Genomic DNA, 20838 nt, shown 5'->3' with positions numbered 1-20838 from the left:
AGTCTTCTCGTTTTGGGACTCAGGCCCGTCGTCGGGCAGACGAGCGCGCTTCCTGGCGTGCTTACCGGAAGCGGAGGCCCGTGATGAAGCTGGTCTCGCAGCGTGGTAGCTGGAGGTATCGAGCGAAGATGTGCGTCTCCGCTTCAACAGCCTCTCGGATGGATCAAGACCGGTGGGTTCAGGGGGCTCGCCGTCGTGGTCCGCTTGATCTTCGGCGTCAGATAAGGTATGCTGAGAGGGTTGTGGTGCTGTAGATTCAGGTGCTCGAGAGGGTTCCTGGACAGGAACAGAGGTTGAGAGTGTGGATGGGCCGTCGGTGGTGAGTGGGGAGGTGTTGTCTGTTCTTTCCTCGTTCTCCAGCGCGATGGCTGGCACGCTGGGTGCTGGAGGGAGAGTCCAGATGCCTTTGGAGGCCTGTTTAGGCCGCAGGCATTGGTCTCAGGCGAGTGCTGCGCCTGGAGTAGGAAGTATGGGATATGTATGCTCCACTGGGAGGGGTGCTCGCTGGAGGTGCTGTGCGTGAGGCAGCAGTGGACACACTGCGGTCGGTGGCAGCAGACTGTCGCTGGTTGGCTGGAGGAAGGCCGAGAGTCGGGGTGTCCAGTCGGCCGATGCAGCTCTTTCGTTTCAACGATGTAATTGTGCGTGGACGTGATACTGCGGGATATATGGTGGAGAAGGGGTTGGAGAAGGTGTATGTGGAGTGCGGGAGGCTCGCGATGGCTGGCAGGCGAGGTGAAGCAGCTGCTGGAGCTGCGGATGACGCATGCCCGGTAGATTATGATGTGCCCACGCTTTCAGAACGACCAACGACGGGACAGTTTGATAGCGGAGAGCAGAGGGACAGCACCTGCAGCAGCCGCAGATAAGACAGTCCAGCTGAACTGCTTTCGACTCCGTTCTCGAGCACGAGGCATCTGCCACCTTGATGATGCCATCATTCAAACAGCATGCTGCCAGCTTCCGCGTCCGCCGTGATACGATACGATAGTGATAGGCTCTCAGCTTGATACACGACTAGAATACAGAGTGTCCGAGTCCCCGACCTAGCATATATATCTAGTTGACTTCGCAGGAACGACATCTACATCTCGACAACCCCATTGCCAGGCCGAGGCTGCAGCCTGCCTTGCCTGTTCATCGACGCGGCCATTACACCGCTGGAGCCTGGCCTCTCACCTCTTCCGGAGCCAAGAACTTCACGATAAACCCCTTCATCTGGCCGGGTAGCCGACCAACAACATCTGAAGTCAACGGCTCCGGTGTGTGCAATGACCGCGAGCTCCAAGGCATGATTGACTCCCACCTCATGATGCATTATCCAGGCCAGGCTATGAATAATTGAGCCGGGAACGCGAGCGGAATGCGTCGGACGATCAGAGTGTCAGCTGCACACAGAACGCCGCTCTACGGAAGAATCCTTCAACTTTCCTTTGCCTAGCAAAGTTGGTGCATATCTTTGTTATGGAGAAAAGCATAGCATAGATTGCAAAGTGGTTCCGGACCGGCTTTCTGTATGCACGTCACCCTCCGTATGATGAATGATGCTTTCCGGGAGCTACAGTGCTTCATAGCCCATGATCCAAAGGTGGCGGTAGTCAGATTCAATGCATGCTCAAACCCAACACTTCCAGAGGAGAAGTTTCCTGGGCTTTAGTTCTAACGATCGCCAGCAATGGTGAATGGGCGGAAAAGTGATGGACATTGCTTGTGAGGTCTTTCTCTGCACGATGATTTGCTCGGCAGGTGACGCAAAGCCCAAACTGGGGAGACACGATGAGCGGCAGCTAATGTTTTTCATTTCCGTGCAAAGCGCCAATGGACCGACCTCCTCCCAACTCCTCGATATTGTTCTTTGCGAACACTTGCCTCGTGAGACTCCCTTCTTTGCGACGCGTCTGCCAACAGCCTCTTCTTTCTCTTCCCAGTCACTCCCTTGAGTTGTTAGAGCACAAGCGTGCCGTGCAATCCTTGCGGCTGCCGTCATCATCAGATCCGCCCGCGGCACTTTCTATTTGGGAACTCTTCTGAAAGTGACAGCAACGCCGGACGCGACTCCAGCATCACCGTCATCTCATCGCCATCGCCATCGCCTCGCATCCGCAGCTAGCCGAACAGCAATCGGCATAAACTCGCCTCCTCGCCCTCTTCTGCCGACTCAGCACCTTCAGCCCCTTTGGAGGCATTGAAGCGCGAAGAAAGAATGGCGACTCCCGAATGGCTCCAAGTCGGCGCTCCGACACTGGACAGACCTTTCGGCGTGCACCTGTGGCCCATATTCGAAAAGGCCTTCGAAGCAGTCAAGGGATACAGTCCGGAGGACTTTCGCTTCGTGCCGGGCAAAACTCCAATGGCTTCAATGCCGGAGACGGCCATTACTCTGATTTCCTACTACATCATTATCTTCGGCGGCCGCGAGTTCATGAAGGATCGCCCGGCCTTCAAGTTGAACACCTTCTTCAAGATTCACAATTTCTACCTCACCGCCATTAGCGGAATACTGCTGCTTCTTTTTCTGGAGCAGCTGATTCCGACCATCACGAGAAACGGTGTTTTCTACGCAATCTGCCACTACAACGGAGGCTGGACCCAGCCATTGGTCGTTCTTTACTACGTAAGGACAGCCCGAGCATGTTTTTGAGCGCAGAGTGGTGCTAATCTTGCTCGCGCAGCTGAACTACCTGACCAAATACCTCGAACTCATTGACACCTGCTTCCTCTTCCTCAAGAAGAAGCCGCTCACCTTCCTCCACACCTATCACCACGGCGCGACCGCACTTCTGTGCTACACCCAGCTCCTCGGCCATACCGCGGTATCATGGGTTCCCATCACCCTGAACCTGACTGTGCACGTTGTCATGTACTGGTACTACTTCCAGTCGGCGCGCGGCATCAGGATCTGGTGGAAGAAGTACATCACCATGCTCCAGATCATTCAATTCGTCATTGATCTTGGATTCGTCTACTTCGCATCCTACACCTACTTCAGCGCCCGCTACTTCCCATGGCTCCCGACTTACGGGCTCTGCGCTGGCGAGGAGTTTGCTGCATTTGCCGGCATGGGCATTCTCAGCTCGTACTTGGTTCTGTTCATTGGATTCTACATCTCGACATACAAGAAGCCAGTTAAGAAGGGTAGAGGCCGCGCGACTAGTGCTCTCGTGGAAATGAAGGACGAGCAAGTTCCAGATGTCAAGGAGGTCAGGAGAAGGCTGTCGGGTAATGCCCAGACGATGAATGGATACAACAGCAGCTACAGCTCTGGAAAGGATGTGACTGCCACCCCCAGCGGCCGAGTCACCAGATCACGAAAAGCATAGAATGCTCGCGAGCTGCACGCGTTCGATCGCGCGACATCGTCGGAAAGCTTGTCAGACTGGGCGGCTGTAGACGCTGCCATTGACCAGTCGCGTCGATCTCAGGAGACAGCAGAGGAAGAGCGTGCTGAGAAGCTGCGAGTGCATACACCTGGCAGGTGGCCAGTTTGAAAGTTGGAGTCAGATTCTTGTAATCACCTAGGGTTGACGACAGAAAGCAAGAGCCAGGCGCGCGTCTTGTGTATGAATATTGATGCATAGTAGCAGCATGGTTCGGCGAAAGGAGAAGGATGGTCAAGATATTGGCAGGATTGTATAGCCTGTTTCCCGGGCTTGTAAGCATGGTATGGTAAACACATAATGGAGAGAAAGAAAGAGACCTACTCTTGCTACAGCCACACTCACTGCTTTATTGCAGCACTTGACTTTTGCCGAATTTCCCGTCTTACTGCCGCGAAGAGCAGTGCAGAAGTAGGTTGAGAAGGTACGCAAGCAACAAACAATGTATATGAGTTGTGAGCTGACGGACTGCAACAGCCTAATTGCGTTCAGCACGACCAATGAAGGCTTCCCAAATGGCAATGGTTTTCCTCTTCCAGAGATTTAATGAGCAGTGCGAGCACCCCAACAACTGCAACAAGGTGCAAGGTGCAGCTTCGGGGAGTATGAGACTTACGGCCCGGATGAAGCTGCAGAATGCTATACAGGCATGCCATGCCACGGACTTCTGTATGCACGCATGACCGCATGTTGCACAACGGGCCTTTCGAGTCAGCGAATGCGACACGATGTGGATTCTAGTTCACAGGTTTTGCACAGCTCTCGCTTTTGCCATTTTCCCGGGGGTCATAGGGTAAATGGGAAGACACACACTGTTGCGGTTGGACTCTCGCAAAGGACGTGCTCACGTATTTTCAAATTCATCTGAAACAAGAGCCTGGCTGCCTGGGTGCCATGTCGTACCTTATCCCGAGATGGCTCGCGCCTGGACTCATCAACGGCTGCTCCCCACAGAGAAAATGCCGATGTTGTCACAGCACCAACACAGCATCGGCAAGAATGATGAGCATGATCCAGTAATAATGGGATTGCAGGAGGCGAGTGTTGGTGTGCATGCTCGCCATCGACCGATCTGGAAATCCTTGAGCTTCGCACTATGGTATCATCAATGTGCACTGTGCAGCAACACGTCAAAGACCACAGGCACGTAACTTTCATGCCGACGGCAAGGGAAGTTAGGGAACGTCAAATACTGTACAGACTGTACGATGAACTTGCCCATCCTTGCGCGGCACATCGGCGCGGGCCTGAGGGTTCTCACGCCCACGTTTCAGCTCTTTGCCTGTTCCTGGACAAGCCTCTCCTCACACCAATACCGACGTTCCAATCGATCATGGCGGCCATGATGACTGGAGCCGGAGCTCTATTTAAGCTCCCTGTCTATTCCAACTCAAATACCGACTTCCTCTTTGCCGGGGAATAGGCCGTCCAACGTCAGGAGCGATGTGGTCAAGCTACCATTGCGAAGCAGACTCTGCGGATGCAGTAGAATACAGGGAGCTGTAGGCCATGGCGACCAGAACATGGCTCCCTTCGCCAACCTTCGAATCGAATCTGTCACAATTCTGCGGGGATGTGTTGAGGTCGCGCTTGCGCTATAACTCCCGTCCTTCTGACTCCTTCATGATACCACCCAGCGGGTCACACTATCGGGTCATCACAGCTGGAGGACTGCAGCAGGCCTTTGGCGTCTGCCAATGCAATGAAACTGACAACTGTCTGGGCAGCGCACTACTTCGCGGCAGTGGCGCTCGGAAAATGGCACAAGGCAATGGAGCTGGGTCCGGCTATGGAATTGTACGCGCAAATACCGGAATGTGCGCGTAATTGCCTCGATTCACAAACCACTGCATACTCGAACTGCTCACTGCTTGACATCCAATGCAGATGCGACAGTGAACACATCCGCAAGAAGGCCCAGGACTGCGTTCTGGATCATTGTACGCGTCGACAAGCACTCATCACGAGAAATACCACCCAGACAATATGTGGCCGCCCGATCCGTGACAGGTCGAATACCGTTCGATTCTCCTCCGCAATATACATGACCGTGGCAGCGCTTTCTTACGGCATCCGGATAGCATCAAAAATACATGTCCAATGGCCGTGGAATGGTCCCTTTCGATGTATTACTCAATTATGGTGGGACGATGTGGCTATGACAGTGACCGTACTGTTTGCACTAGGTCAGAGCTCTCTTGGAAGGCCAATCTCAACTCCAGGCCTGGGCATGGATATCTGGACGTTGACGCCTCCTCAGATTACTAAATTCCTCAAGATCTTCTACTATGGAGAGCTCTTATACATTACAGGCTTGTCAATGGTCAAGACATCCATGCTGCTGTCCTATCTTCGCTTCTTCGCATCCCCTAGGTTTCGGAAGCTCGTCTGGCTGGTCATTGCATTGAACACGGTGTTCATGCTACTGTACGACTCGCTCGCAGCTTTCCAATGCATACCATTATCATACGCCTGGAAGGAATGGGACAAAGGACAAGGACACGTCGGGTACTGCTGGATGAAGCGGCAACCGGCAGCGTGGACAGCGTCTGGATTCAATATCATCTTTGACCTGGTTGTGCTGGGAATGCCGATGCCTTTGATCTGGAAGATGGATCTCAACCAGCGCAAGAAGGTACTTGTCATACTCATGTTTGGTGCAGGTGTCTGGGTGTCTCTTGTGAGCATTCTCCGTCTTCGTGTCATGATCTATTACGGCAATACGCTGAACCCGACTTGGGACTACGACTGGATAGCGAGATGGTCAACAATAGAAGTCGACTTCTGGGTTCTGGCAGCATGTATGCCAGGTATACGAAACTTCGTCAAACGCTGGGCACCCGATGCTGTAGGCGAATCGACAAAAGGCGGCGTAGAATCGATCGAGCCCGGTCTATATCAGCCGCAGCAGAGAAGCACACGACGAAGCGATACAAGCTTCGTCGACGAATACATCCAAAATCTCGAATACTTCCGTATTCCAGAAATGACGAATGCAGCCACAGTTCGAAACATGAGGATGGGAATGCTCTGGAGCAGAGCCAGTGTTGATCTCGATCAATTAGAAATCGCAGGCTGGAACGTCAATATCGGTAGTCGACTTTCCGGCTGCAATAATCCTACAGCACCACTCGGAGATGCCGCCTTCAACCGAACCATGGCCCTCGACGAAGCAGGCAACGCATATGCCAACGCGACCGAAGCGTTACCTCCACCGACCGAAGAAGAGAATAAGAGAAAGGCACGAGTCATCGATTGGCTCATGCCTTGGCGAAGATCTAGGAACAATTCGAGCGAAAGTCTGTCAAGATCCAGTCGAAGGAGCAGAAGATCTGGAGCGAAGAACAATATCCTCTCCACGAATGCTTCGAATGTGACGAGGGACGACGATATCATTCCGCTTGGATCGGTGCAGACGCCGAGGGTGGCGAGAGTTAATTCTACCGTCAAGTCTTTTGAAACGGAGACGGAGTTCTCGGCATTGAGGAGCGAGAGTGGGATGGGAACGAAGAGTGATGCTGCGAGTGATATGAAGGAATTTCATGCGAAATGAACATGATCGTGTGGACACCGAGAGCCCGATGGACACGACCCTCTCACGAACTACAATTTATCTCTCCAAAATGTGTACAAATAGCTTGATCCCTGAGATACCCCTAGCTCATGACAGTAACGACCGCTAATGTCAGCCAACTATTTCACTAGTGCCTACTTCCTACCTAACAACCTCCATGTCCCAACATATCCGACAGTCTCTCAATACCTCCTCCGCTCCCCCGCCTTAATCTCCCCCCTCCTCACCTGTCTCATATACTCCTCCCACTCCTTCGTAACCTCCAAATCCCCCGGTTCCTCCCCAGCCGGAAACCCCAACGGAGAGTCCGCCCACATCGCATACAACTTCACCGCCGCCTCAGTTTCATTCGTCTTTTTCAAATTTTCTTTTCGAATTGTTTCGGGGTTTGGAGGGTGATAACAAATCGTATGACGGCGAAGGGGTGGGGGAGGGGAAGTGGCCCAAGGACGGAGGAGTTTGCGTTGAGAGGTTTCTTGCTCTGTGAGGTTGAAGTCGGAGAGGATGAGGTCTTTGAGTTTGGGGGGACAGGCTATGAAGTGTAGGGCATTTTTGAGGATGGAGTGGGCTGTGTTTTTTGCTTTAACAAAAAAAAGGTCAGTTGGTCTCAACAAGTCTGTTACGAGGGGACGAGAACTTCTTACCTCTATTTCTCTCCTGAAATTCCTTTTTCGCCTCTTTCTCCACTATCGCTTTTCTCACTTTCTCCTTCTCCTCCTCGGCAGCTCGATTCACAGCGGTCTCGAGCCTTTTCTTAGCTTTTTGTCGACGTGTCTCCTGCAATTTCGATTGATATATGTACTCCCTGCAGATATCTTTCTCTCCGTAGGGCCTATACTCGCCAATCAACTTTATCAGATTGCGGAGGAAGTGGTTTCGGGGTCCGGCTTTTATTGCTTTTCTGCAAGCCTTGGACAGATTACGCGGACGGGGGTCGAGCTCTAGGAGGCCATCTGGCCACCAGGATGAGTCGGGGTCGTGATCGGGTGGAGTTGGGACGTCGTAGCTGTTGCGTGGGTACACTGGGGTTGGAGAGGTGTCGAAAACGCAGGGGGATTTGGTTTCTGGGTGATTGGAGGGAAGCTCGATGTAGCGGAGTTGAGGGATGTCGAATTTTGGCGACATGTTTGCTGAGGCATCTGTTGTTTGATTATGTGGCATGATGGGAGTACTCGTGGGGCCTGAGACAGATCGTGCTGCTCGATCGAATGCTCTTCGACTCTGGATAAGGGTGGAGGAGGACGGGAAGAAGATATGGGCCGGCAGAGGCGTGGCTGTGCTATACAATGATGGCAGAGAGTCCAGTGCATTCGGACCCAATTGCGCCATGTCTGCGTATTCACCGAAGAGTCAAAGACAGAGAGAAGTAGCAGCTGTGTACCATGACGTCTCGCGCCATCGAGCATCTTAATTTTCTATAGCTCTATATTCACGTCAACCATTGTCTCCAAACGGGTAGTTGAACTTTAGCAAGGAGTTCAAGCCGCCGACCCAATGATCATCACCGTCTGCATCGCCACCTGAGCGTACTATACTCGGCACACCACGGATCCAATCTCGTGCTCCAGGTGCACCAGGAGAGCGAACCTCTTCACCAACGACACGGACCTCCATTCCTGTCCTCAACCCTTCCTGCCGTCTGACACCGTCAACAGAGACTTCGATCTCCTTACCACGGTTTGCAGCTTCAATCCTGAGTGTTATAGGGGTGTTTGCTGGAAGTACCAGAGGCCGAAACGAAAGCGAGCGAGGACAGATAGGCGTGAGAAGAATCGAAGACACCAATGGATGCACGATGCTCCCGCCGCTTGATAAGCTGTAAGCTGTAGAGCCTGTCGGAGTCGAAACCAGGAAGCCGTCTGCAATTGCTGTCGTCAAGATCTTTTGATGAGGGGGCGAGCCAATGAGTATCGTGATGTGGGCCAAATGAGGCAGGGCTCCTCGATGTAGCAGGACTTCATTCAAAGCGAATATGCCCTCACCCCGGTTGTCTGCATGCGCAAACGGCGGTTCGTGTGGTAATCGTGTTCCATCCGAGTCGAAAATGCCTATCCTGAGTCGATTGCGAAGCAGGATTCGGGAGTTTCGAGAGGAGCCCATCGATTTGCCTCGGATTTTCATCCAGGCCTGAGACCTCTCTTGCTGCTCTGGCTCATCTGTGCTTTTGGGAGGCAGTGATATCGGGGCTCCAGACATGAACACTTCCCGGACGGCACGTTTGAATTCGTTGAAGTTCCACTCGCCCAGGAAGCCTAGCGTGCCCATGGAGAACGAGAGCACAGGAGGCACACTTGTTGCCGTAGCAAAAAGAGAGGCGGCATGCAGGATTGTGCCATCGCCTCCGAGAGTAGTGGTGAGATCAACATGCTTCTCATACGCCGAGTTGCCTTCGCCGTTCGTGGCGTAGACGGGGAAGCCAAGCTGCTCGTGAATACTGTGAGCTACATATGGCTCGAAGATCAAATTCGTGTCTGGATAGACGTCGTTGATGTGGTTTGCATAGTCTATCAGTGCCTTGTGGACCTCGGAGTCATGATCCTTCCGGACGACCAGCACGTTTCGAGGAGGCGACGGCCATGCCAGGGCCAGCAGATCGTGACTCTTGGTCTCTGTGACTTCATTAGAAGATAGCTAGCAGTGCAAATATCCGCAATGTGATACCCTGAAACTTGGGATGTATTCGCGGAGGGAGTTCAGCGATATGCCGAACCTCGCATCGAGCTGCAGACGCTGTGAAGCATCGTGCGGGTGCGTGTATGCGTCGCCGACATTGCCAGACGCGTTTCATCCTGCCATCATCTCCCGCTCCCACGCTTGCTGCCTGGATCCAACAGGTGAGGTCGATATGTCTTGGCGGACGACAAGTGTATGATCTGCGACAAGGGCACGATGCACTGCATCTGATGCAGGGCCTTCCTTCAAACCTGGTCGGAGGCTCGGGATTTTTCATCCGGACAAAGACAAGAAAGCGTGCGTCTGGTGCTGCTTTCCACCTGAGACACCCCACCACGTGTTCTTCGCTGCTTAGTATAGCAATCGCATCTGAGCGGAGCAGCATTCCAGCTTGTCTGCTGATTACTGACACCCAAGACATGTGTTAGCATTATCTGCTCAGCGCCGCGGGCGACGCTGACAACGGACACAACGAATCCTACACGAGACATTCCTCACTGAACACGTCAAAGCCGATCGCTTCCGCAACACTGCATACCTACGTCTCGAGGTAGAACTTCTTCCGGATGAGCGAGCTCAAGCAGCGCAAGACTGGTCTCCAGTCTGCGCCAACCCAACAGAATGGGTCGATCAAGAATATGCCTGAGCATCCCCTCGGCGAAGCTAAGCATGGCGCCGCGATGCAGTTGCTCCGCATCGTTGGTTTTGGCATATACTTCTTCGGCTCCTGCTTCTTCGCCCATGGCGCACAGATCATGGGAGTGCCACTGTATTTCATCAATAAGGACTGGTTCTACGCATCGCAGGCACTGGCGAAGCAGTTCTTTGCCCTTATCATCACAACCATGACCCAACTGTGGAGTCCGACTGTGGTCAGAATCAGCGGGGATAAGAGTGTGGCAGGTCAATTGAGGCAGGATGCTAGTGGATTGCTGGAGCTCAATTTCGAGGATCGAGCGGTAATCATGGCCAATCACCAGATATACACGGATTGGCTATACCTGTGGTGGATTGCATATACGAACAGCCAACCCATGCATGGACACATCTATATCATCCTCAAAGACTCGCTCAAATGGGTACCGCTCATTGGGCCAGCGATGCAGCTGTACGGCTTCATATTCATGGCACGGAAATGGTCCACCGATCAGCAGCGCATGCGGTATAGATTGCAGAAGCTGAATACTAGGCATTCTGGTCCCATGTCTGGTCAGCATGGAGCTGCGCAGCTGGATCCAATGTGGCTGCTCATATTCCCAGAGGGTACCAATCTATCTGCGAACACCCGAAAGCAGTCGCAGAAGTTCGCTGAAAAGTCTGGTCAAGCAGATCTGAAGCATCAGGTCTTGCCGCGCAGCACTGGGCTTCAGTTTTGCTTGCAGGAACTTAGGGATACGGTTGACTATGTCTACGACTGCACCATAGGATACGAAGGTGTTCCACCTAGTGGATATGCGTCAGAGCTATTCACCCTTAGATCCGTCTACTTCCAAGGTCGGCCACCAAAGAGCGTGAACATGCATTGGCGACGGTACAGAGTCAAGGACATGCCTTTGGACGATAAGGATAAGTTTCACGAATGGGTCCTGGCGCGATGGAGGGAAAAGGATGAATTGCTTGAGACGTTCATCAAGACTGGAAGGTTCCCAGCGGATAAAGTGGCTGTGCATATTGAAGATGGACCCACGGACAGCTTCAAGACACCATACATTAATACCGAAGTTAGACCTAGAGGATCGATGGAGTATTTTCAGATCTTCATGCCCGTGGCTGCGGCTACGATGGTTGGGAGGGTATTGGTCCAGATCTTTGACAGGATCTTTGGGAAGTAGATGGATTGGTTCATGGCTGGTTGGGAGGAGGAGGAGGAGGAGGAGGAGGAGGAGGCTCCTGTAAAGACAAGATACCCACAAATTGGCGTGCAGTAGAATATACATTGACCATAACGACCTGACCTATGATCGATTCCTCGATTCCTCGATTCCTCGATTCCTCAATTCCTCATCGTCCCTTGTGTGTCACATGCCTTGGCGTCCAAGCGCGAGGATAAGGTTCTGTCCAATGCGTGCCACGTTTCCCCCGTTCCGCTGACGATCTTCAATTGCGCTTTCACAGCTATTCTGTTTCACCTTCTTCTCCACAACGTGCGACCTCCACGCCTTTGATAGTCAACCTCTGCTTACGACCTCGAAACTGAAGCTCCAGAACACCTCGCGACTCCAATCGTCGACGAATGTAAACCGCTGTCCTCCGCCAAATCCCCCTGACCAGGGATCTTCTATCTTCAATGCTTATCAACAACGCCTAACCCAGGGAGAGTGAAGGTGCGAAAGCCGCGCGCGGGCGCGCAAAACACCAAGATCACCTCTCCGACTCTCCGCATCGTCCCTCATCATCGCCATGACGGCAACCACACCACCACCCTCGTCATCAGCATCATCATGGACCGGCCAACCACGAATCAAAGGCAGCACAGAAGCCATGCGCATGTTCCTCCTCACATTTTCTCTCATCGGCTTACAGTTCTGCTGGGGCACGGAACAAACATACGCGACACCTTACCTACTAGCTTTGGGTCTGAGCAAAGGTGGGATGAGTTTGGTGTGGATAGCCGGGCCTTTGAGTGGGCTTATTATGCAGCCGATCATTGGCATGATTTCGGATAAGAGTACGAGCAAGTATGGGAGGAGGAGACCGGTGAGTGAGACACAGGAGAAGAAGAAGAAGGGGTTGGAGAGGCGCTGACATTTGGCATGGATAGTTCATGGTGGGAGGCACAATTGCTGTTGCGGTTTGTCTGCTGATTATGGGCTGGGCGAAAGAGATTGTAGCACATTTTGTGGAAGAGGGGCCGAGGAGGAATGCTATGACGATTAAGCTTGCTGTTGTGGATATTTATGTGCTGGATTTTATGATTAACATTGGTAAGAGAGATCGAGATGGAGATATTGGTCTGGATAGATGCTGACTGCGGATGTGACGTTGTAGCTCAAGCCACATGCAGAGCTCTGGTCGTCGATGCTTTACCAATGTCGAAACAACAGGTTGGAGCTGCTTGGGGTGAGTTACCTTGAAAGTGATCGAGATCCGGAAAGTTCTGAAGTTCTGAAGTTACTAGGATGGTTGGACTGGGACATATCTTGGTCTTCGGGTTCGGCGCTCTCGACTTGAACGCCATCCTGCCACCAATGTTCGGCGATACGCAATTCAAGAAGGTCTGCGCTTTTGCGGCGCTGGCTATGATCATTAGCTTCAGTGTCACATGCTGGGCTGTGGAGGAACGAGTGTTGGTTTCTGATGGGTAAGCACTTTCGAACAGCAGCCGTTAAACAAATGCTGATCGATTGCAGAAGTAAACAACATGATGCAGGGTCTGACCAAAGCCTGGTGTCTATCATACGCCAGATCTACGAGCGGGCGTTGTACGTTCCCGAGCGCATCCAATTCATCTGCAATGTCCAATTTTGGGCCTGGATCGGCTGGTTCCCGCTCATGTTCTACGGCAGTACATGGGTCGGAGAGATCTACCTACGACATGATGCGCCTCAAACAGGTTCTAACCGTGACGACGCGCTAAGTCAGGTCGGCCGAGTCGGTAGCACAGCGCTCATCATCCATTCCTTCACCGGATTCATAACAGCAATCCTGCTTCCAAACCTGGTCACAAGTCCCGGCGACGAAGAAACAGAACGAAAATTCACGCCTAGGCCGCCCGAGAGCTTACGTCCGATTGTCGAGAAGGTCGGAGCAAAGCAGCCTACGCTCCTCGATGTCTGGACTTGTGGCAACGCCATGCTTGGCTTATGCTTGGTGTGGGCACCTCTCATCAAATCCGTCGGTCTCGCAACCTTCCTCATGGCAGCTACTGGAGTCCCCAGCGCAATTAGTGGTTTCGCTGCGACGACTTACATTGGTGTCGAAATCAACAAACTCTCAACCTCCCTTCCCACCAGCACTACACACCGCTACACCGTCGTGAACAACCGGCGCGACTCCAACGAAGGCCTCGAACTCTCGGACCGTGCTGCCGACGACACATGCCTCCACCTCCGCCACTCTTCGCAATCTTCCCTCGGATCCTCGAGTACGGGCGAACTCAGCGGGATATATTTGGGCATTTTGAACATCTACACTACGCTTCCACAATTCGTGGGCACGGCGATTAGTTGGGTCGTGTTCTCGATCTTGGAACCTGGGAAGAGTCCTGAACTTGCGAAAGATTCGCACCCGGATGAACATCATTCTACGGAAGGTGTGAGCGGGATTGGGGTTTGTTTGTTTATTGGTGCGATTACGGCTGTTGTTTCGAGTTTTGCGACGAGGAAATTGAAGGAGTAAGTAGAGTTGTATATAGAGGATAGAATGATTATGTTACCGCTTTCGTGGATTAGTTATTAGGTTTCTGCAGCCCTGACGCATCGCATCCCTCAGCAGCAGCTAAAGTATCGCTGTCCTGTCCTTGAGTTCCAAGGCTGAGGAGGTGAAGAGGTTTCTTCGTCTTCTAGCTTGGGATATGCGTGAAGGAGACAGAGAACAGAAGAATGGGCGAACTTGCTGCGGGCCCGTTTCGCAATGCGGGCTCAGGTGCAGAGATTGTTTCATGCCTGGACTTTTCTGGTGAAGTCGTGGGTGTCTCGTATCGATGGCTGTGTTTCGGTGTAGGTAAATGTCAAATTAACTACGGTCACCGGTGTGGTCTTCTCAGAGTTCAGACTCTTCAGAGTCTTCACGGATGATTACCATAGCCCGAGCGTGTGGTAAGTTTGTAGGAACCTCATCGTATTCGTGCGGGCATAGCAGGGGCAGCCCAGGTGCGTGAAGATTCGCAGCTGTCTGCTCGGTGCTCCTGCCGTGTTTGTTAAGTATTGCGAATGAGGAGACCCACGACTGGTCATTTGGCCCATCACTCATGGAGCTGTCGTGCCCTGCAGATGCCAAAGTGCTGTCGTCCTGTCAAATGCAATCGCTGATTCAGTACGGTGGTGAACGAGGGGATTTGAGGTCTGGCAGGGCTGTCTCATATGCCATTGATGAGTTCGCGTCCTCGTTCAGGCCGTCTGTTGCCGAACTGTGCACTTCACTACTGTTCATCAGTGATCTGCTCTTGTGTTTTCGCATTGGTTTATTAGTGCTCGTCTTCGATTACGCGATAGGTGGAGCAGACTGGTGAGCGTCATGCGGAGTGCGTTTTTGCAAAGACACAAGGAGATCATACACTTGGGCTATGACTATTGGCCGGTCTCGAGGTTCTGGCTGCTCTGACATGGACTATATGGACACGGCCAAATTCGAAATGGACCGGATTCGGCGTCAGGGCTGATAGAATAGCATGTGCTCAAAGCGAGCGGAGGGCGTTGGTAAGTTGCCCAGTCGGCAGCAAATGAGTGATTTCCACCAGTTGATTACATCCGAAGTACACTGTACGGTGGAAGAGTATACTTGGTCAGGGATGTGTATAATTACATGCGTTGTGCGAGGCGAGAAGATGGTCTGCTGATATAGGCAGAACGAGGTCGGCTGCTCATAACCTTGATGACTGGCAGTAAGCTGCGTCGGGAGGCTTGTGATATGGCCTTGCCTTGCCGTCGCCACTTTTCGTTCGTTTCTCCGCACTGAGATCGAGAATAGTAGGATTGTAACGGTAGCGTAGCGTAGCGGTAACGATAGCGGCGACAAGGTTGTCGCCTGCCGTGGTCAGAAGATCTCGTCTGAAACTCTGCAATGTATTGGAGAAAGCTTGCGCAAATTGATGCGCTCGGTAGAATACGATATCATTATCATAACAGGAGTCTACTAGTCTACAGTAGTGTGTGGGGGTGATCGTTATTGGCGATGCGGTCAAAGGTGAGGCAGCGCAGCAACACACAAGCACCGAGACGATCGCCATTTGCCTTGGCCTCGTTATAGTATTCTCGCGTGAGGCGGCGCGGTGCGGTCCTGTGGCGTCATATCCAAGCTCTTCTTTGTCAAAGCCAAAACACCCTTCCAAGTTCCCGCATGCGCTTCCCGCATGCGCTCCGCCCGCCTGTCTCGTCGTCACTGCGAACCGCCGCCTCCAATGCCTTCGTTCTTCACACCCTGACTACTTTCGGCCGCACGTGGCGTGTGAGCGTTGCTTGTTAGGCGAGCAGGTGCAGGCGCCTCTGCCAGCGATGCCATAATACTATTCACTTCACCTATAGCGCGGCCAGAGCAGCGTGATCATCCGCACGGAAAAAAGCTACCGATGACCTGCCCTCCTCGTACAGCCAGACAGCCCCAATTTCCCGCGCCTTCCTATGCTATCTCCATACCAGCTCGCGCTAGGGAGCAATGGAAAGGAAGAGCCATGACAGCAACGGCTCCTGGGGCAGGCGCAAGAGCTTCTTCGGCCTCTCTGGCCTCGGTCTGAAGTCGACCTTGCACCTTGACCAGCAAGACCATGGCGCAAGCAATGGTAGTGGCGGCCTGCAACCGCCCAAGACTCTCAAGAAGAAGCCGAAGCACATTCGCACTCCAAGTCTGTTCACCGACCTCGACCATCCCGATGTGGCCAGGGAGAAGGATGCGAACTCTCCCCGCCCACCGTCAGACCCACCTCGATCATCCTCGCGCCGGCCCTCACTCAGCATGAGAGCTGTGAAACGACCACCCTCGGTATTCGAGTCCTTAAAGAATACCATGACAAGAGGGAGCAGCGAGGATCTGCTCGGGAATGGACTCAGCGCAGGAGGTGGTGAGCCGCTGTCGAGCACATCCTCCAAAGCACCATCGATCAGGTTTGATCATGTCTTGGAGGCAACTGCTGGCGCATCCTCCTCCAAAGCTGTGCTGTTGCATGGGGAGGTACAGACGAGCGCAGGCATGTTTCGCAAGAAGAAAGAGTACCTGGTGCTCACCGAGAATTATCTTCTGCGCTACAAGTCGCAGACGAAGGCAGCCGAGAACTTCAGATCCATTGCAAATCCAAGTACTCGAAGCCCTACGGTGCGGCATGGCTCCATGCCTTCAATAGGCTCACATAGTGACCTCCAAACTCTTTCCGACTCTTCTGGCGACAAGGACGGCCGAGTTCCACTACGGCAGGTAGTAGCGACCCATATTCTGGAGGATGGAAAACATATTTCGCCTTCGAAGTGTGCTATCTTGACGAGGACTCAGGACCAGCCTCTGCAATGACTCTGCAATTCGGCATTCCAGAAGAGCGAGATACATGGCTGAGACGAATACGAAGTGCCATCAGCGATGTCAGGTCAAGAGAGACTTCTTATATTTCACCCTACAACCTCGAGAATGCCTGTCGCATCGTCGAACGCGACAACGATTATGACCCTTCTAATTGCGCTATATATAAGGTGGTACAGCGGCAGCAAGCGGTCAAGTCGGGGAGCAGGTCATCCTCCGACGATCTCACCAAAGTAGCTTCCACCGTCTGCTTTCTAGCAATCGGGGTACACAAAGTACATCTGATCCAGCTAGTAAAGCCTGTGGCTAGGACATCGAGCCCATCCCTCGCACCAAATCACTCGCAAGTGTCTCATGGCATTCTCACGCTTACCGGAATCAAGGTCAGCAGCCAGGACGACACATTTGAGCTGACATTCCGACAACCTCTCCAGAAACCTCGAATATTGTACCTTGCCTCTTCCTCATCGCACGAGATTGCGGCGAGACTACACTGGTGTGAAAACTATCTGCGTCCAGAGTGCGGGCATAGGTTATTCAGATTTGTTGCACCCATTGAGGTTGAGGATCTTCTTGCACCACCTGCTGACTCCAATCTGGAAGAACACAGCTGTCTCGATCGCAGTCTGATAGCATACTGTGTTGCCTACGGAGTCAACCCCTCGAACATTAGATATACAATCAACTATCAATGCGAAGATGCGCCTCGGTTCGAATTACTGCAACCTACAGATACGAGGCGGCCAAATTATGGGCCCCTCGAACTACTTGCGATTTCACGCGCGTTACGCTACAACGAGACGTTTCGCAGCATATCCTTCGCTGGCATTGCACTTGATAATATAAATGGTCTTCACGATAATTACGGGCAAGAGCATGTTTGCACAAGGACAAAGCGTGGAACACCCATCCGACTCACTCCAGAGGAGTTGAGTCGGTCTTCGCTCCTGGTCCAAGAGATCCGCGCCCTAGCTGCGACAAGCAAGAAGCTGCGGCGGATGGACTTCTCGGGCTGCGTGACAGTAAAGCGCACGACCGCCGCTCCGACCGAAGACGAGCCTTCGCGAGTCAGCGAGATAGGCTGTGGGATTGTTGAAGCTCTGTTCCCACTCTGCAAACATCAAACTACCAACGTGGATTGGATCTGCTTGAATGGAATTGAGCTCACGGACACGGATCAGGATTATCTGGTTGCTGCCGCTGTGGACAAATCCTGCCATTTCCGTGCCATCGAGCTGAGTCGTTGTGGCCTGAATGACAGAAGCATGGGACTCATCCTTGATGCACTACGCGCCCAAGAAAACACCCTCGAGTCGCTTGAGATCGCTGGTAATGCCGCCAGACTCAATCCGTCGACGTTTGATAGCCAGCTTGCTATGTTCGGCTTCATTCGCAAGCTCAACTTATCCAATGTCTCGCGAACTTCAGGTTCGGAGCCATTTCTTCAGGCCGAAACGCTACTCGTCTGGCGGCTGCAGGAGCTTCGTCTGAGTGGAACAGCCCTGAACGCAGCCACGATTGACGCTGTCGCCACGTACCTCGCCCATCCGCAGTCAGCAAGTCTTCATGAGTTGTATCTCGACAATACATATCTCTCTGGAGGCGACATTGCCACGATCCTCCACAGCTTGTCTTGGGACCATACTAGTACACGGAATATGCATCTCGACTTTAGCCAATGCCTGCTCAGCAAAGGACTTGAGAAGGTGACTCGGGCAATCGCAAGCAATTTGACCCCGTCACATCTCAGCATGAGAGCGATCGAATACAAAGAGGAATCACAATTCCGCAAAGTCATCACAGCGTTGACGTCTAACAGGAACATCCGCTTTCTAGATATGTCACAGACAGCACTCCCAGGCGATGCTGGCGATGACACATGCAGAGCGATCGCACGTCTTCTGAGTGAGAACAGCACGATCACGGAGCTTGACATCTCTGGAGACGATTCTCGGCTGGCCGCCTCGAAGTTCGGACCCGGTATCAACGAAGCCCTAGCAGGCTTGAAGAAGAACAAGACCATTCAGGTCTTCCGAATTGAGAAACAGAAGCTAGGATTTCAAGGAGCTAGCACCCTAGCAGAAGTTCTGCGCGAGAACAGAACACTGCTTGAGCTCCATTGCGACAACAATGAAATTCCGCTCCATGGTCTTACAGATCTGGTCAATGCGCTAATTGACAATACCACACTTGTCTACTTGCCTACGATGAACGATGGCAGGGAGGCAGCTTTCAAGTCAGCCGAAGCCACTATGAAGATCATGGGCGAGACTGACCCTCCTGTATCGCCCACAAATTCGAAGGCTTCCTCGCTAGGTGGCGGGTCTGCAGTCCGTCGAGGGTTTGCAAGTGTGCGAAAGAGCACACAGCGAGCAACGTCTGGATATGCGCCATCCTTTCCTGCGCTGCCATCATACTCCAACAGGTCACCTTCATCAGCTCCTGACAGGTGCAATAGTAGCTCACCGCTTTCTCTGGCGCTACCTCCTATCAGAAAATCACACAGCCCATCTCCGTCGATAGGAGGCAGTTCTGGCTCGTTCACGATTCAAGATGTGCAAACCACCCATCGACTGCTGACCGAGCAGTGGGATCGTCAATGCTATCGCCTCGAACAGTATCTCAATCGAAACTGGTCGCTGCTCAACAACATCCCGGTGAATATGGAGATTGAGGATGAAAAGTTTGAGCGACCTGGCTCTGTCGGTAGCATTGGGAAAATGCTGGAGCAAGTCAAGTATGACACGACACCAAAAGCCGACCTCACTGAACGTGCCTCATACTTCGACGGAATGGATGATGAAACACCAAAGAAAGCCTCAGACGTGCCGCGAATACCAGCACCACAAGTATGTTCGCCGGACTTCATGCCGGAAGACGATAAGCACCATATGAAATTCAAGCAGTTCATCCTCGAGAGCGGACGTGGTGGTCCTAATAATGATGATGATGACTTTCGCAAGATCAGCGGTAATATGAAACCCCTTCGAATCGACACTGGCTTCTCCGACGACGGGCCTCGCACGCCGACTCAGCAAGCATTCCCTGTAGGCCACCCTTGACCTGACGACCAAAAGCACTATTCCGGCATACTTCTTCGCCAAGCACACTTTTGCGGGCGCCTCTCCCTTCCTGTTTGGATACCTTGAAAGCGACTTCTTTCACACAATTCTCACTTTTTCCTTGGCGTTGGGGCGATGGATGGGGAATGCGACCCAATGTAGATACGCGAACAACGAAATCGCATGGATTGGAGTTTTTCTTTTGGATTTTCTTTGTACTTTCATACTAGATGATGAGGATAGGTGGGAGGACATTGAAGTGTAATGTGGTTGGGTTGTACGAATATTGGAATGAAATGAAGAGGACATATGTGGCGCGAGACAGTTTATGATGTGTCTAGCTATTCCCTGCCCGTGTCTTCGTCTTTCTGCTGGATATTCGGAGACTTGTTCTCTTGTTCCTCCTTGTCTTGCTGATCAGCACGTACGTCTGCGTTAGCTGCATTGATTGGTGACTTTGGCGGTGGATGCGGGGATGCTTGCTGAATTGGGAAATTTAATCAGCATAACCTCCTGGTCCAACAGTATCGGTATGGTATTTGTCCTATAGTGAGAAGACCCACGCCCCCATACTTGATGAAAGCTTGTGTTATTGTGCATCCGGATCATTTACACGTTCAGTTTCTGTGGGAAGCAGATGATGAAGCCTTGTGGCTGATGAAGAGAGAGGTGATGTCAACATGCATTGGCCCCATGCTGATCCTGTAGTTCTACTGTACCATCGCCTTGGCAGAGCTTGGAAGTTCTAGAATAGAGGCCTCAGGCAGTAGACGAGCTGAGTGCGAAGCTGTAACTTAGGCCATAGTGTGGCGTTAGTGCTGTGGCCTTACGATGCTGCATAAACCTGGCTTCATCAGCCTGTGAGAATACCGGCGACAAAGCGTGCTGTTAAGTCTTCCGCGATTCCTCATACACTAAACTTTTGTCCGTCTCAGTCGCCGACTCGCTATCGCGGTGCCGAAAGCTACGGCAGCCTCGATCGACATCC

General features: G+C 52.5%; 6 protein-coding genes across 6 annotated transcripts; 5 read left to right on the top strand and 1 right to left on the bottom strand.

Annotated features, from left to right (window-relative positions):
* Window positions 1-2203: 2203 nt before the first annotated feature.
* Window positions 2204-3320, top strand: MYCFIDRAFT_46549 (uncharacterized protein; the record flags this gene model as incomplete). The annotated part of the gene is made up of 2 exons (XM_007928833.1): window positions 2204-2614; window positions 2673-3320. The coding sequence occupies 2 exons, from the start codon at window positions 2204-2206 to the stop codon at window positions 3318-3320; spliced, it is 1059 nt and encodes a 352-aa protein (XP_007927024.1).
* Window positions 3321-5166: 1846 nt separating this feature from the next.
* MYCFIDRAFT_46554 (uncharacterized protein) lies at window positions 5167-6243 on the top strand (the record flags this gene model as incomplete). Its single annotated transcript, XM_007928834.1, has 1 exon — window positions 5167-6243. A coding segment is annotated over one exon (1077 nt), but the record flags the coding sequence as incomplete, so codon positions are not given.
* Window positions 6244-8328: 2085 nt separating this feature from the next.
* Window positions 8329-9692, bottom strand: MYCFIDRAFT_215527 (uncharacterized protein; the record flags this gene model as incomplete). Its single annotated transcript, XM_007929234.1, has 2 exons — window positions 8329-9566; window positions 9662-9692. The coding sequence occupies 2 exons, from the start codon at window positions 9690-9692 to the stop codon at window positions 8386-8388; spliced, it is 1212 nt and encodes a 403-aa protein (XP_007927425.1). The 3' UTR covers window positions 8329-8385.
* A 570-nt stretch (window positions 9693-10262) lies between these two features.
* On the top strand, window positions 10263-11456 carry MYCFIDRAFT_46377 (uncharacterized protein; the record flags this gene model as incomplete). Its single annotated transcript, XM_007928831.1, has 1 exon — window positions 10263-11456. One exon carries the CDS (start codon window positions 10263-10265, stop codon window positions 11454-11456), a length of 1194 nt encoding a protein of 397 aa, XP_007927022.1.
* A 568-nt stretch (window positions 11457-12024) lies between these two features.
* On the top strand, window positions 12025-14015 carry MYCFIDRAFT_203852 (uncharacterized protein; the record flags this gene model as incomplete). The annotated part of the gene is made up of 5 exons (XM_007929233.1): window positions 12025-12321; window positions 12386-12548; window positions 12613-12684; window positions 12736-12925; window positions 12975-14015. 5 exons carry the CDS (start codon window positions 12025-12027, stop codon window positions 13960-13962), a joined length of 1710 nt encoding a protein of 569 aa, XP_007927424.1. The 3' UTR covers window positions 13963-14015.
* A 1960-nt stretch (window positions 14016-15975) lies between these two features.
* MYCFIDRAFT_10355 (uncharacterized protein) lies at window positions 15976-19541 on the top strand (the record flags this gene model as incomplete). Its single annotated transcript, XM_007928713.1, has 3 exons — window positions 15976-16674; window positions 16758-19165; window positions 19319-19541. Coding segments are annotated over 3 exons (3330 nt in total), but the record flags the coding sequence as incomplete, so codon positions are not given.
* Window positions 19542-20838: the final 1297 nt, after the last annotated feature.

Source organism: Pseudocercospora fijiensis, assembly GCF_000340215.1.
Source record: "Pseudocercospora fijiensis CIRAD86 unplaced genomic scaffold MYCFIscaffold_5, whole genome shotgun sequence".
NCBI lineage: Eukaryota > Fungi > Ascomycota > Dothideomycetes > Mycosphaerellales > Mycosphaerellaceae > Pseudocercospora > Pseudocercospora fijiensis.
Note: the sequence above shows the minus strand (reverse complement) of the source record. Positions and strands in the feature narration are given on the sequence as shown.